The sequence below is a fragment of the Notechis scutatus genome, chromosome 3 (assembly GCF_049901735.1).
Source record: "Notechis scutatus isolate UNSWTSFEM ecotype Mainland chromosome 3, rNotScu1.2, whole genome shotgun sequence".
NCBI lineage: Eukaryota > Metazoa > Chordata > Lepidosauria > Squamata > Elapidae > Notechis > Notechis scutatus.
In genome coordinates, this window is record NC_142011.1 from 41,566,541 (window position 1) to 41,584,372 (window position 17,832).

Here is a 17,832-nt window from a genome sequence, read left to right on the forward strand (position 1 = left end):
AGCGATGGAAGATCCTTCAGGGGAAACTGAGGGGGAGACTCACCCTTGGTCCAGATGAGCCCCCTTCCCCGCCCCTAAGGAAGCAGAGGCAGCCAGCAAGCCCCACTTCACGGACTCCGTCCGTCCTCGCTCCCACCCACCCACCCACCCAAAGCCACGAAGTCCCCCAATCGCGCAGCCCAGAATCGCCCTCCCCTCAGGGGGCAGCAACGACGCCCGGTGTTTCCCGAGACAAGAAGCTCCACCGTGCAATGAAAGCGCCCTGGCTCTAGGCTCAGGAGGAGGAGGAGGAGGTGGTGGTGGTGGCTCGCGTTGTTTTCTGAGCTCTAGGCTCTAGGCTCGTGGGCTCAGAAAACAACGCGAGCCACCACCACCACCTCCTCCTCCTCCTCCTGAGTGGACTGAAAGCAGCTGGGGCTGAGGAAATGAAGCTGAGTGGAGCCGAAGCGACCTCGGCTCACGTTGTTTTCTGAGCCCACGAGCCTAGAGCTCAGAAAACAACGCGAGCCGCCACCACCACCTCCTCCCCTCCTCCCAAGCGGACTGAAAGCAGCTGGGGCTGAGGAAACGAAGCTGAGCGGAGCCGAAGCGACCTCGGCTCACGTTGTTTTCTGAGCCTAGAGCCAGGGCGCTTTCATTACACGGCAGAGCTTCTTGTCTCGGGAAACACCAGCCGTCCTTGCTGCCCCCTGAGGAGAGGGCGATTCTGGGCTGCGTAATTGGGGGACTTCGTGGCTTTGGGTGGGTGGGTGGGTGGGTGGGAGCGAGGATGTTGACTTTAAGCGCTGCTGACCAAGTGTTTCACAAATACCAGTGGGACCTCCGTCCACCACCACCCCTCCCTCTTTTCCCTCCTTCCTTCTGATCAATCAGGTTTTCCCAGTATTTGCTCACAGCTGCGTTTTCTCTTCTGTGCTAGGCGTTGAACGCGGGGATTTCTGATTCCCCTTACACGCGCGTGGATATGCCGCGGGGCGTTTTTTTCCAAACGCCCCATGGGCAGAGAACACTGACTTTCATGATAGTGAGATCATTTCCCAAATTAATTGATTCACTAACCCAAAGAAGAAGATGTTGATGACAGTGGGAGGCAGGAGTCACTCTCTCCCTTGCAAGAAAAAGCAAGAGCCGTTCTTATGATCTCTCTCTCTCTCTCTCCCCGTAATACAGTCAAGCCCTTTCCAGCACGCGTGATCCACCCCCGCCGCTTTGCACCTTGCAAATGCAAAAACCCCGGGATTTTGCATTTGCAAGGTGCAAAGCAGCGGCGGCAGATCGCGCGTGCTGGAAAGGGCTTGACTGTATTACGGGGAGAGAGAGAGAGAGAGATCATAAGAACGGCTCTTGCTTTTTTCTTGCAAGGGAGAGAGTGACTCCTGCCTCCCACTGTCATCATCATCTTCTTTTGGGTTAGTGAATCAATTAAACCTTTCATGATAGTGAGATCGTTTCCCAAATTTCCCTTAAATCAGGGAAGAAATCAGAAACAAACCTTTGGACTGAGAATAAGCCTGTTCCTATGATGCCATTTTTGTTCACTGCAGTGTGAAAAGTGTGAAAAAAACACTTCTTTTTCTTCATCTTCTTGTTCCCTATTTACTGGTCTCTTTCAAAGAGGAAATTGTGAACATCAAACTTATTCTCAACTGTCCTAGTGAAAGTTTTTATTGGTATCTATTTTTATTTTTGAAATTTACCAGTAGCTGCTGCATTTCCTACCCTAGGCTTATACTCGAGTCAATAAGTTTTCCCAGTTTTTTGTGGTAAAATTAGGTGCCTCGGCTTATATTCGGGTCGACTTATACTCGAGTATATACGGTACCTTCCTTTCCCTCACATTGATTTTGGCCTTCATCTTGAGAATGGTAACTTACACCCAGGATTGTGCATTAAGATTACTCTGCATCTGAAAATGTCCTATTTTAAGTGCTCACAGAATATAAATTTACACATATGTCTCCCTCTTTGGTCAATAGAGGCATGAATACAATTTATATGTTATTTATGATTCAACCTAAAATTTCTTCACTGTCAAGACTGATCCACCACAAGACCCATTTAATTGGCAAACTAAAGAATAGAGTAGAATAGAGTAGAGTAAAGTAGAGTAGAGTAGAGTAGAGTAGAGGAGGGGAGGGGAGAAGAGAAGAGAAGAGAAGAGAAGAGAAGAGAAGAGAAGAGAAGAGAAGAGAAGAGAAGAGAAGAGAAGAGAAGAGAAGAGAATAACAGAGTTGGAAGGGACCTTAGAGGTCTTCTAGTTCCTGCTCAGGCAGGAAACCCTATACCGTTTCAGACAAATGGCTGTCCAACCTCTTTTTTGTTTAATTTCCAGTATTGGAGCATTCACAACTTCTGGAGGCAAGTTGTTTCACTGATTAATTGTTCTAACTGTCAGGAAAAAAATTTCTTAGTTCTAGCTTCTCTCCTTAATTAAATGTAAAGAATGCATGAGTCCTGAGATATTTAAAAAATCACAAATAGAATATTAAAGAAAAATGACAGAATATTTTGTGTTGCACATACAGCTTCTCATGACCAGGATTTATATCAAAATCAGTAAAAGACTTTCCATCCAGCAGATTGTCTTTCAAGCAGTCCTTTTCTTCACGTATGTCTGATGATAAGTGTCAAGCAGATCAAACAAAAGTAAAAACCAAAAGCAATTTTAATTTTTTTGTTCCCCTGTCAGCTCTCTAGTCAGGCAGACTCATACCATGTGGCATACAGAAAGCATCTCAGGTTTCCTAAACTACCAGTTGTGATAATTAAGGCCCATTCTAGCTGAGATGTGTACCAACACCATAGAGCGGAATCATGAGCCAGGGAAATAAGTCTCCATGACAACTGGAGTAAATGTGTTACTAAAATGGACTCTTATTCCGTGTTTGGCAGATGAATGGCACTGGCAACTTTTGTTTTTCTGCCTTTGATGTAAGGTTGTGTGTTCTTTGTATAAGATTTTGGTTATGCATTCATCTTTAAGAGAGCTAGAGTTATGTATTTGAGAATTAATAAAAAGTTTTTTTAAAAAGAACAGATTTTCAGAAAGATCTTACAACATTTGATATACTGGTTTATTATTATAAAACCTTTAAGGTCATTATTCAGGATGCTACAGAGAATGAAACATATAAACAGGAAATTAGAAAATTAATAAACCCTTGACAATAAAAAAAAATCCTACCCAAAATATTAAGTGGGTTTTCTTTTTAATGATTTTTAGCAGAATAAGTTGTATTAACAGAGGGATACAATCAAGATCAAGTGAGGTACTAATACCACTCTATAAAGCCTTAGTAAGACCACACCTAGAGTACTACATCCAGTTTTGATCACCACATTATAAAAAAGATGTTGAGACTCTAGAAAAAGTACAGAGGAGCAACCAGGATGATGAGGGGACTGGAGGCTAAAACATACAATGAATGGTTGCAGGAACTGGGCTTGGCTAGTCTAGTAAAGAGAAGGGCCAGTGGAGACATTATAATGGTCTTCCAATATTTGAGGGGCTGCCACAGAGACGAAGGGGTCAAGCTATTTTCTAAAGCACCCGAAGGCCAGACAAGGAATATAATGGATGGAAACTGAACAAGGAGAGATTTTACTTGGAAATAAGGAGAAACTTTCTGACAGTGAAAACAATCAACCAATGGAACACCTTGCCCCGGGAAATTGTGGGAGTGCCATCACTTGAGACTTTCAAGATGAGATTGGACTGACATTTGTCAGAAATGATGTCGGGTCTCCCGCTTGGTCGGGGGGGTTGGTCTAGATGACCTATAAGGTCCCTTCCAATTCTGATTATCCGTTATCTAACAGAATAAGGGGTTGGAAAGGACCTTAGAGATCTTCGTCCAGTCTCCTGCTCAGGCAGGAAACTCTATACCATTTCAGACAAATGGTTGTCCAATCCCTTAAAAACCCACAACTTTTGGAGGCAAGTTGTTCCAATGATTATTGTTCTAACTGTCAAGACGTTTCTTCTTATTTCTAGGTTGGTTCTCTTCTTGATTAGTTTCCATCCTTTGTTTCTTGTCCTGCCTTCAGTTGCTTTGGGAAATAGGTTGCCCCCCCTCTTTTTTCTGACAGCCCCTTAGTTATTGGGACATGGCTATAAATTCACCCCAATCCTTATTTTCATTAAACTAGGCATACCCAATTCATGCAACTGTTCTTCATATGTTTTACCATCCAATTCCCTAATCATCTTGGTTGCTCTTCTCTGCATTCTTGCTATAATCTCAACATCTTTTTTTATATATTCTGGCAACTAGCATTTTACACCATCATCTAGCTATCACTGCAGCAATAAATCATTAATGAGACAGGCTGTAACTCATCCTAGCAATGGCTGGGTGATGCTGTAATATGCTATAAATCAACAGCCACAGAACCTTTACAAATCAGACACCATTGCAGTTCCATAAAATCATAACAAGGGGGATCATAGCAAAGCAAATTCATGCTCAGAATTTTCTTAGGGATTACAGGTAATCCTTGATTTATAACTAACTGATCTTGGAATTATGATGATAAATCATCACAGATGTAAATTGAGACACCAACGTTACAAGAAGTGATTTTCTAGACTTTTTCACAGCAAACACTGTGGATATTAAAAGAACCCATTAATTCAACAGGAATATTTTGCCAAAAACAAGCAAAAATATTCTGCAAATGACAAAATATATTGCAAATTGCAATCATGTGATGGCAAAACATTATCAGTAGTCATAAAGCTGTCCCGTCTTCAGGGGTGGGATTCTACAGGTTCTCACCTATTATCTAGAACCGGTTGTTAACTTTCTAAGCAGTTCAGAGAACCAGTTGTTGGAAGAAATCTCCTTTTGTTTTTCTCTGCCCTTCTTACATTCTTGGCAGTATGCCTAGACTTACTGTCTCCGAAGGAAGTTTTTTTTCTTTGCTGGTACTTTCTTAAAGGGGAAGGGTTGTTTTAAGCTTTTTATACTGCTGTTGGGATGAAATACTCCCCTGTTGGAGTTAGCACTTTGAAGAAATAATTGAATAATGAAGCAGAGCTGCCAGAAAGCTTTTAATGACAAGGAACCAAAATGAGTGACGTTCAGCAAGGCTTCTTGGCTAGCTAGAAAGATTGACATTCAAACATGATTACATACCCTTTTTGAGTTTTGGTCTAAAACTGGTGACCATTCAAAGTTACAACGGCACTGAAAAAAGTGACTTATGACCATTTTTCACACGACCATTGCAGCATCCCCACTGTCATGAGAGGCAGGCGAGAAGAAGCGCCCCTTGATGTGAGTGACGTCGAGTTGGCCACGCCCACCCAGTCACATGACCAGCAAGTCATGCCGACCACAGCTAAGCCACGCCCACAGAACCGGTTGTTAAAAAAATTGAATCCCACCCCTGCCTGTCTTCAAATGCAGTCATCTGATTATGAAAAGGCAGTGCAACCATTTACAATGACCATTCCATGGTCATTGTAACTTTAAATGGTTGAAAAGCAACTGGTCATTAAACAAGGATTATCTGTATAATACAACACCATCAATAGTATGCTCATGAACTAAACAGCTCTCCCCCTTATGCTACCAATCATCATTTGCAATATTTAACATGTGAGTAAACAGGGATAGGTGAAGACAGACAGTAAGATGTCCTCAAATTATTTAAAGTTCTGAGAATAAAATCAGCATAAAGAGCTGTGGTGGCACAGTGGTTAGAATGCTGTACTGCAGATTAACTCACTGCTCACTCCAGTTCAATTCTGAATGGCTCAAGGTTGATTCAGCCTTCCATCCTTCCAAGGTTGGTAAAATGAGGACCCAGTTGACTCTGTAAACTGCTTAGAGAGGACTGTAAAGCACTGTGAAGCGGTAAAGAAGTCTAAGTGCTATTGCTATTTCACTTGAGCTTGGCAACATTCTTGTGATAGGTCAGAGTTCAAGCCAGATATGACACTGATAGTTTCAAATGGTCCTGAAAGAATTTGATTTTCATAAAAGCAAATTTGTCAGATCTTATTGTGATATGACCATGGTGCTACTGGACCATCTGTATTACTCTAGATAGCGTGAATAATGAATTACAAAGAGAGAAAACTAACCCAATATTAAAATATGAAAGTTGTTTCAAAATCTAGATATCAATTAGATATCAATTCATGTGTAGAAGTAACCATGCTGACTAAATCAAATATCTAACTGAATGGGAAGTTCTGCGACATATCTGAAAGGGAGTCTATGGATTTTAAAAGTGACTAAATCTAGTCCAATCTAGCTACAGAATCTGCCTCTTTAATCATCTTGTAAATCTGTACTTACTGAGTTCCATATTCCAGTCATTGTTCCATAAATAGATTGGAAATTATGTTCTTCTGTGTTGAAGAAGATAAAATGATACATTGCATTTGCAATGATGATCAGTTTCTTTACCAGCCAAGGGCAAATAAGATTAAAAAGGAATTCCATATAAGAAGAGAATGGAATTGTTCATCTTCAGAAACTAATGAAGATAGATATGGAATAAAGTGTAGCTTCATACTGTTCACAATTTTATTAAATTATGAAATATGAGTTCTAACCAATTAAATTTCCATGTGCATAATTAATATGTTCCCTCAGCTCTTCAAAGGATAGAGCAGAAGCAAGCTTTGATACAGAAGTTTTACATGAATCTTTTTCTTTTCTAAATGAATTAAACTGTATGACCTTGTCCTTTATCCCTACACTATCATTACAGGTACAAATACACTGCACATGTTCTCCGTTAGCTACAAGGTTATCTCTTTGTTATGTGATAAAGTGGTTTAACAGATACTAAATGGAATGCACATGAACAAATGTGTTCAGTGTTACCATTTTTATTTATGCTCAGATGAACATGGATTCTAGATTACTTTTATACGAGCAGTCATGCATTCCTCTTTTTTTTTTCTACAAAAAGAATTGATTCAGTGATTCTTTCTGTGTCATATGAACATTTCTTAGAATTCTTTTCTACTCTGCTTTCTAAGACGAAGACAACATGATCTTTGTAATTGACTGTGACAGGTAAAGCATGGAAAAAGTTTACAAACTACTGTTCTCATAGGCAACTTAAGCACTGTCTTTTATACAGAGTCAAAAACAGTATGCCTTTGGTCTCTTCACTTCTCCTTGAGAACAAAATGGAAGCTTGTCAACTATTCACTGAGTTGCCATACATCTCATTATAGCCTGTAACTTTCCTGGATGCTCACTAGTTTGTCCTATACCTTAGTAGCTGACATTTTATCAGCATCTTATCATAACACAGGGGACATTGGGGGCGGGTGGGGGGATAATCAAGAAACCACGTTTACTTTCTTAATCCCTTTGAGGGTGAAAATTGTTTCTCAAACTATTTTAGATGAGAATCTCACAGACATTGTAGTAAAAATCCTAAAATAGCTTAATACAATTGTTAATCTACATTCATTTGCAAAAATAGGAAAGGTAGGCAGGCAGGCAAGCTGGAAGGGAGGGAGGGAGGGAGGAAAGAAACCTTTAGTAACTCATACACTAAATGGAACTACTGCTTTATCATGCAAAAAGAGATTATACATATTCAAGTGGTGCAGTGCAGACAGCACTGCAAATGTAAATGCCAATGATGGGACTAATATTATTTATCAAAGAGTTAATGTTAAAAGAAAGATTTCAGTTTATTATAGTTAACTTGTCTGTTACTAACTTCAGCTGGTTTTGTTTTATAATGAAGTGAGTCCAGGTATACTTCAATTGTTCTTAATACATTGAAAAGTATTAACTTAAAATTGAGTGGGTAGAAATATTTCACCAAAATATATTGAATCAGAAGATCCAATCTAAGTTAACTGCACTTTGTTCTGACTGGTACTAATGTAATGAAATACATAACTACCTTTTCCCATTGAAATCAATAGTTCAACTAAAGCTATTTTACCCCACTCTGTTTTATCTTCCTTTATAAATCAATCATATAATAGCAATCAAGAATTATGTATATAAAAAAAACCTCTGAAAACTGGTTAGTAAAGTTAAACCTTCACTGAAATGTCCCTTTGATGTTGTTCTGCATAGTGAAGCAGTGCTGTTTCCAGGCATCATAGCAGAGCTATTGAACTGCATAAAACCTATTATTTTTGCTGGTATAGAAATTCGATTCTTTATCTCTATTGCTTTTTCATGTCACAACAATTAAGGGTAGGTGGGAATAACCTTGCCTCCTGCTGTCACTTTTAACATCCTGATCAATTAGGGCAATAAACCTATGTTTATTTCTCTAACCATTAAGCCACTGGGGGATACTCCTACTCTTGTCTGATCATTCTCTTGGCAGAATAACTTTCCCTCATCTTTCAAAGCCATTCCCACATACAATTACACTTTGGGACATCACACAAAGAGGTGCTGCCTAGGGAAGACAGAAAAGAGGGAGCGTAGCCCACAGCTGCATCGTAGATAGCTCAGGTGGGACCTTCCCTAAGTTATTGGGGTATAAAGGTAACAACAAAGGTAGGGCTTGCAAGATTCTGTTAATATAATTTTACAATAAAAAATAGAATTAGTTTATCTGGCTGGGTTTCCTACTTGGTCTACTTGTCTTGCAAGTCTGATAGTTCAGTCTCCCGTTGTCACTTTTACAGGCCAATAACTTAGTGAGTGTCCCTCCTAAGCCTTTTGCTCCCCCCACTATGCACTATGCTCTTAATCTGACTGTTCCCCAGGCGACATCCTTCTCCCAATCTCCCATTTCCACATTCTATTACACAGCATCACCTTACTCCAATAATTAGTGTCAAGGAAATTCAACAAAGGAAGCAGGCAGCACTTCATGTAGTTTCATGTTCTTGCAGTATTCTTGCATATTAATAGAGAGCCTCTGCTGATTAAAATAGATAATACTGGAACATTATTAACATTATGATTAATTATAGTTAAGATACTTCTGGATTTAGAAGAGGCAAACATAACTGCAAAGTGCTATATCAATTGGCAAAATCCATGCTAACATATGTCAGCTGTGTGTGTGGGGGGGTGTATTTACACAACAGAGAGTGGGATGGGACAGGAAGAGAAAGATGGAAAGAGAGAATGCTGCTGTTGACTTAAGCTATGCAGTTGTGATAGAGAAATAAATGAATGAATGAATGAAAGAGCACAGTACCTTTTAAACTGTATAGGAACCAGTCACCAGAAAAACAATTGCCATATTGCTGCTCCAAGCATGTTGACAAGCCAGATCCTTGGAGAAACAGGGTTTGAGAGCTTTTGAGTGAGCTCTCAGAAAAATAGGGCATATTCAGTTTAGACCTCAACCACCTGCTGTAGAGACCCCTTAGCAGTTGCCTGTCTTAGAATCTGAGCAGGAAAACATCTTACTTTAGACCTTGCAAAGTGCCAAAGGTTCCAGCAAACAGGGCAAAGATCTTCAGTGAGGTTCCTTGAAAGACAGATGGATTGATACATTTAGTTCTAATTTCTGGATCTTGGATTTGTCTGCACTGAACTTTCTATTTTGAAATTGAATATTTTCCCCCTGAACCCTTGCATTCTTCCACTGTGACTTTTTGTCACAGTATAAGGTTGGCCTCTTGACTTATAAATGCTGGCACAGAACAAATGCAAATGAAACACATGGCATTGATTACTAACATGCATGGTAGAGAAAAGGGGAACACATGTCTTTCCAATGTAATATGTGATGAATAGACACTGAGAAATGTCAGTGCAAAATATTTTGTATAACCCTGAGATGCCCACTAGGTTTTAGACCAATTTTCTATGGAGTAATCCAGGAAGAATACTTTGTTGCAGGAGATAACCTCTTCTACTTGTCTAAAACAGGTGAATGCCCACATAAAGCTGGGTATATTACAAATAAATTTCAAGCAACTTGTAATCAAAGAATACAATGCAGTGCTGAACAGAGCAGATGTGACTACTGCAGATATTCTGAATATTAATTACTGAAGGAAAAAACACCGAAGCAGCTGTTAAATATACAGTGTATTGGGTTTTGCCAAGAGGATGAAATCAAATTCTATAGATTAGTGCATTATAATAAAAATGGCCTGCCTTGGAATTAGGCATTAAATACATACGATAAAATTGATTCTCCTTCTGTAACAGCTATGAAGGTGTCTAATGCTTAGGCCAATGTAAAATACTGGAGTATTACTGAGTTCCGTTTTGAAGCCAAGAATGGTATTAGAACATTTTGGTAAATCTAAATGATACAGATTGAATCTATTAAGCGTAGAACTTAAATATTCATTTTTTAATTAGTATTGCTATAACTAGTGTTCCACTGAACTCTTCCCTACCAGTTATTAATAGAATGCAGAATTCCTTTTCAAAAGTCTCAGTGAGTAAATCCGGGTGGGCTTAGTGTTTCATTTAATGATTCAGAGTAACCTTTAACACAATGGAGCATACTTTACTTCCCATATATGCAATATCTTCTCCCGTTTTCATATGCAATCTTAAATTTGGTATTAATTTTTGGTAGCACTGAGAGAACTGGAAAAGTTCATTGCATCAGGTTAGTTACCTCTATCTTAGTACCTATAGATACAGTTTAAATATACAATTTAGATCTGTAGTGTAACTCACTACACCCATTTTGGGGGTCCTGGTGAATAGTTATTTTCTTCAATTACAGATTTGCAGCTGATAAACAGTATGTTAATTGATTGGCTGCATGTGCACAGCATAAAACCAATTCTTCCTAAATATTTCATGGCACGAATTCTTAATGGCTAGCATTATAGAGAGCACCATCTATTTCTGGACATAGGTTTTCTTCACACAGATGTTTTTCCCCCTGCTATAATGAGTACTTCCTTTGTGTATAAGTGCACATATGATGTCAGTATGGAAATGATAAGGAGGGTTGCTAGGAAACTACAGCTTGTTGACATGAACCTTACCACATTTGGAAACTAATTCATACAGAATTCTAAAATGACAGGTTTTCCAGACATTTGAACAGTCAAGTATGACTTGCTTAGTCTCTGCTGAAAATTTGAAAAATATCATTTTTATTGTTGCATCAGTCTCTATTATCCTACTGTTCTATATTTTATAAGAGCCATGGTGGAACAGTGATTAGAATGCAATACTGCAGGCTAACTCTACTCACAGCTAGGAGCTCGATTCTGATCAGCTCAAGATTCATTCAGTTTTCCATCCTTCTGAGGTCAATAAAATGAGGAGCCAGATTCTAGGGGGCAACATACTGACATTTGTAAATGACTCAGAGAATGCTCTAAGCACTTACATGAAGTAGTATGTAAATCTATGCACTATTACTATATTTGTACACCTGATATATGTGCACTTCTAAGTTTATTAAGACTATTGATAAACCTTAACTCAACTGCTGTTCAAACACCCAAAAGCCTCCGGGTGCAATATTCCCAATTTATAGCAGATATGGGTAGGCTATATATATGGCTATATGTTAGCTAACTTCTAGAGTTTGGATCCAGTTATTAGTCTCACCTTTCCCTAGATTTATTTCAGCACTCTAGTAGTAAAGAGAAGTAATATGTTTAAAGAATGAAGAGAAAACATTACAATATACACTTATGAAATCCATGTAAAGAAACTTATTTTAAATGAAATGAACAAGTCAATACACCAAAGAGATGCAACTCTTTCTGCACTGAGCTTAATTTTACCTTGAGATATCAGGGACCCAGTCCAAAAAGTAGTGGATGGAGTTAGAACTGAAACTGAATCTGCTTTCACTGTAATTGCGTTTAATTAAACTATAATATTGATGTCGGTTTTTGAGATTGCACTACCCCAGACAGACAGGATATGCAATCCTCTAGAACTAGATTAATAAATCCTGCTCCAGAAGCAAGTGACCATTGTGGCTAGGAGGGCTTTTGCATAGCTTCAGGGTGTGCCTATTATGCCCATTCCTGGATTTGGAGGTTCTGCTGATAGTCATTCATGTTCTACCATAGTCACCTCCAGTTTGATCTATCATAATATGTTCTGCAGGCACATGCCTTGAAGAGTATTCAAAAGCTACAGCTAGTACAGAATTCAGCAGCAAAGGCAGTTATGCATGCTCCTAGGAATGCACATATTACACCTCTGCTCAGGAGTTGCATTGTTTGCCAGTTTGCTTCTTCTGCATCTAAGTCAAAGTTCTGGTTTTACCCTTTAAAGACTTTCATGGCATGGAACTGACTGGTCTATCTGAGGGACCACCTTTCCCCATTTACATCAGCCCAGCTCCTTAGATCCAGTAGATAGGGCATGATGTGGGTACTATCTGCCTACCTTTGATGGATCCTAAATGGTAAGCCTTCTCTGTCATAGTGCCCACCTTATGGAACATTTTCCTTTCAATATTAGGTTCATCCTTTTTCATATTTCAGAAGGCCCTCAAGACCTGGTTATGCTATCCCAGGGGGAACCAGAGACTTTCTTAGATGGCTCCATGTTGGGAATGCACTCAAGTTCTCTCCGCTAGGGATTTGTACATTTTTTTAAAGTTTTAAATAAATTTTATTATAAGGTTGCTTTTTATATTTTTAGAAATCTGTTTTCATTTATGCATTGTTTTTTATTGATTGTTCTAGGCCACCCAGAGTCACTTCTCATGAGTGCATAGCTACATTAGTTTGATTAATAAATAAATAAAGAACACTGTGATTGGACTGAATTAATGAAATCCTGAAAACATGAGAGTTGAGATAGTTAAAGAACAAAAGACAAACACTGTGTGGATGTGATGGAAGCAAAAATGATTTGCAATAATAGAATGAAGGAGGGATGGAGAAGGGTGTCATATAAACGAGACATTTATATTTCTGTTTTTCTATCTCATGTTTTTACTTTTTTAAACTTTCCTTACTCACTTTCTACATTTTGTTTAGCAACTACCACAGCTAGTGACTATTTGTAGCCACAATAATACTAAAAAATTATTTTCCAACCAATGTGTGCGCTAATGACCATATTTTGTGCATATGACAACAGTGCATGCTGGTGTGATAGTAACAGTGCTATAGTTATATGACCAAACTGAGTAAGATAGTAGCAACTTTTGATCTTTGTAGGGTCTTCTCTCTCCCTCTCCCTCCCTCCTTCTCTCTCTCTCTCTCTCTCTCTCTCTCACACACACACACACACACACACACACACTCACACACAAGGTCTCTTCCTACTCTGTTATTCTGTTATTCTATTAAGCATTTCAATTTTCAATTTCAAAGATACCAGGATGACTTTCCTTAAGATAACAGCTGCCATTTCTCCTTCAAACAATTCCTTTGTGCTGGAGAGGACTAGGTCCAGAGTAGCAGACTTCCTTCTTCAGTCTTCCATCTTCTGACAAGTGAAGTTGCCAACAAAAGAAAATCTGTTAGACCTCTGACTCTTAGCAGACTTATATTTCCTGCAAATGTCAAATCTCCCATTATCCCATTATTGCATGTGTCTCTGAAATAATGGTTATTTGTCATAGAAAGACCTCATCCATCTCCTTTATCTGCTTAAGGTGGTCTAAAATAAACTCCCTTGGTGGCATTACTTCTCTTTCTGTCTTCTTTTATTTTTACCCAAATATTTTTAACAGCATTTCCATGCTTTAATTCCTAGATTTCTGTGCAAGCATATATTTTCTTCTTTTATATAGTATAATATGCATATATTTTTCTATTGCACCTATTTCCTTTGCCTAAGTCCTAGATTTTCAATACTATGTGACAAACATAAGTATCATACTATCAAGTTGTAGTTTTCCAATATTATGTGAAAAACATAAATACCATTCTGTCAAGTTTCATTCTGTCTTCCTGATTTAGGAACCTTAGCATACCCTGTTTAATTTTCATATTTTGGCATTGGTATAGAGACAAGACAACTGATGAGCATACCTGCTAGGTTCATTGTTATAGTTTTTCCTCTGCACTATTCTTGTAGTTTGTTAAAAAACAGCCACTGAAAATGGTTACAGTGCCATTGTTATATTTATATTCTAAGTATAGTTTCTTGGGTAAATGGTTTCCACCAAGGATTGCAGCGTGAATATGCAAAATGTCATCAGTCTTTTCATTGTTTAGTTGTAGGTAAGTCAGAAGTATTCCAAATTAATAAGAAAATAGACTTGAGAGATGCAGGTCCCTTTCAAAATTACAAGTCATACCCAACAGGCAATGGATTCAATCCCTCACACAACTTGTTACTTTCATCTGCTTTTGTCTGCAACCAATGGGCTGATACCATTGTAGGCAGGCAGTCTTCCTAATCAGAAAATAAAGCAGAGAACATTCTAATGCACATTATTGCAGAAGCAGAGAGCCAGGGAATACATTGGTAAAGGACAACAAGAATATGACACTCAAAAATTTACTAGGCATTTGCTGCTCCATCAATAGTGCTGGAGAGGAGTCAAGCTTCAGAGGCAGAGCATTCCTTGCATGTGGCATAGACTTTTTACCTCAGTCACTAAGCAGGTATAAAACAGAAGCAGGACTTTTCTTATAGACTTCAGAGTTTAAATCCAGATTTAGCGAACAATGAATAGGAATAATAAATTGTCGCAATGCTTAACTTTCATTAATAGTACAAACTTTCTTCCTTTCATAGTAAAAATGCTGGTGCTTAGCTTCGGTTGCATGCTTTTTCAGAAGAAAGAAAAGTACAGTATATAGCTCAATAATGATGGGTTCATTTTTTTAAATATTTTCTGTAATGTATAGGAATAAAAAAGAATGCAATAAAATACAAATACAAATAAATGGGGTGAAAGGAAAGCATAAAAATAAAATACCTAGCTACAGAAAACATTCAGTTTTTAAACACAGCATTAAATCTTAATCATATGGAATAATTGATCAAAGCTTTCAATATATTACTACAGATCCAGTTCATTAACACAGGGTAAACACATATAACTCCTCATTTTACACTGTCTCCATTATAAAACAGCATTAATATTTCTTCAGATGTTGTTTTTGCTATACTTTATCTCAGTAAGTTCAATCTCATGTGGTACATCACTCAAAACATATTCACAAATCTCAACCATGTTACTCTTTCCAAAATCTTTTTACAGAACCATATGAGAAAAAAAATTCAATAATAGGAGGACAAGCCCATATTAATCTCCACTATTTTATACTTCTGGTATAATAAAGCTTTAAACATTCAGATTCAGATATCACCCATTAATATTGAAAGGTAACCTGTCTCCTCTTTCTTTCCTTTTGCAGAAAGCCCGGTTAGCCAGGATTCGTGTAGCCAAAACAGGAAGTTCTAGTGCCTACCTTCACAGTAAGCGCAATGGCCTTCTCAACGAAGCACTGGAGTTGACGGTATGTGGACTGGAAAATGAGAATCTTTATAGGAATTTTTAAGATAACTGCATTCCCGCTTATTTAGTCAATTTTGTAGGTAGACTTGAATTCTGCTTTAATCAGTTCTATGGCAGATGCTAAATATGCATCTCTATATTTTAATACTATTAAATGAGGTTAATTGCTAAATTATGAAAATTAATATTAACAGAATAAAATCAGACTCAATTGACAAGCAAGCACGTCATTCAGGTTAACAAAACCATTATTTTCCAGTTAAACATTTGAATGGTCATCAATCACCACTATCTTTTGTTTGTTAGTTAATTATAGACACAATCCATTGCTAGATCCATTTCTATATATCAAAATGCTTAAATTCCTTGTACTACAAGGTTATCGGGTCAGTAATTCTGCTACTTTGAATCTCTGAAAATAGTAACCATCTTAATTTTCTTTTATAAGCACAAAATACAGGATTCAGACTTAGATATTTAGCCTTGTCCACTGGCATATTTCACTTAAACTAATTAGAAGCCTAACATTCAATTGGCCTAAACTAAATATAATAAAGTAGGATAGAAGTTAAGAGAAGCAAATTTCATCAGCAGCTTTTCCAATCGCTGCATCTGTCTCTAAGGGAAAAAATGTTTTAATTTTGTTAGAAGCCCAGGAGAAGGCCTGCCAAAAACCATATTTAAGATGATAATTTTGCTAGATTGGGAATAATGTCAATTTTAACTAGATTGGGAATAAGGATGTGTTCTGTCTCACCTTTCTTCTTTCCCAAAATATGAAAGAGTACAAACTCACACAAACACAGGCAGGCAGGCTGGCTCGGACTTCACAGAGTTAATTCTTTGGAACTGATAATGTCCTTGGCATTCCAACACACTCTGCCTGCCAAGTCCGAACTGATAACAAATAAAAAGCTACTTACAGAAAATTACAAGGCAGACCACGAAAATCATTCACAAAGAAAACCTGAAGTAAGATCAAACTTTGTCCCATACAAAGTTCCAGCCGACAACACACCCACTTTTATCCCCTGTGGGGTGTGGCTCAATGACTCAGCTCATTCTCTGACCCTCCTACGTTGCTGCTCACATTTCTCCCTACGGCACTGCCTAAGATCAAGCCAACATTCTTCCTCTTGACTCCCTGTCAGGGGCTGCTCCGATATGCCTTCCTCCTAATTAATCTCAGGCTGTTCCTCTCGGTTGTCTGATGAAACCTGAGGCATTATCAGGGAGGAAGGCATTGCCAGAGAGGAAGGTCCTGGGGAGGAAGGCATTCCCAGTTCCTCCTCCTCATCTTCCGAGTCCTCTTCCTCTAACAGCACAGGCTCGGGAATCGGAGCCACAACAAGGATGAATGAATTATATCTCTTTAATTTCAGAGATTTTCAGGGTTTTTCCTGAAGGTTTTTTAGAAAGAAAGTATCATGGTATTGTCAGAATACTACAATCCTGTGTTTTTCTAAATTATGGATTTTTCTTCCAAACTGGAGTTGTTTCTTTTCTTTTTCTAATAAAACACAATTACAGACTCAGTTTGCAAAAAAACAAATTACCTTCAATAAATTCCAGTAAGTTTGGGACTTCCGGTTTGAAGGGCTTTGGCGACAGACAGAAATCCGCGATCGTGCATGGTTTCTGTCTGGGCTCGCCGCTGGAGCGCCCCGAGCCAGCTGGTTTTGGGGCTAAGCCATCCCGTAGAGGTGGTGAAGAGGGGGGAGACCACCAGCAGGGTCGAGGAGAGCTGCATCTCTCTTCCTCAGCTGGCCATTACTCCCTTTCCCGAAGGCGGTGGCAGCGGTGGTCAGAAATGGCCACCACAAAGAAGAACTCGACTGGAAAAGAATGTGCAGGAGGAAGATAAGAAGTGAAAGTTTTGGCTGACCGGGTTAAATTGTAAAAGCAACAACCAAGGTACCCTGGAATTTAAACTTACAAAAAATAACATCGCTCCCAAAGAAGAGTCGGAAGCAGTGAAGGAAAGTGAAAAGGGAAAGGTTTGGCTTTTTTTTCTTCTCTCTCCTTCCCTATATTGACAACTAAGAGACTTAAATAAGAAATCAGAAAAATCCACTTTGACATCAATAGGCAATTAAGCTGAAAATAAAACAAAATGCCAAAGGGATAATAAAGATTTCTGGACATTTAAAACTTTCTTTTTCATAAGCAGGAAGGGAGAGAAAAAGAATAAGGGCAGGATCTGGAAGAGGGAGGAGACTGCCTGGAATTAAAAACAATCTACAGTAAAACTTCAAGAAGACTTCTAAAAGATACATTTTAACTGAACCTTTGTAACTAAATAGTAACCCCAGGAAGAGAAAGTGAAAAAAAGAGCAAAAAAGAAACAGCTTGCGTGTATTTGGATTATTTGGTGATCTTTGGATTTTTGGTTATTATATTTGAATGACTAAAATCAATTGGGTGGTTGTTATAAAATTTATACAATGGATGAATTGAAAATGGAACTTAAAAAGTACAAAGAAGATGCACAAGAAGGGAAGGGTT

At 38.4% G+C, this 17,832-nt stretch overlaps 1 protein-coding gene across 1 annotated transcript in view; it reads left to right on the top strand.

The window, feature by feature from the left end:
• Positions 1–17,832, top strand: part of KCND3 (potassium voltage-gated channel subfamily D member 3) — a 321,194-nt gene that overhangs the window by 267,065 nt on the left and 36,297 nt on the right. The window contains exon 4 of the mRNA XM_026675177.2: positions 15,227–15,328. Coding sequence (XP_026530962.1) covers positions 15,227–15,328 — 102 coding nt within the window. The remainder of the gene's footprint in view (positions 1–15,226; positions 15,329–17,832) is intronic.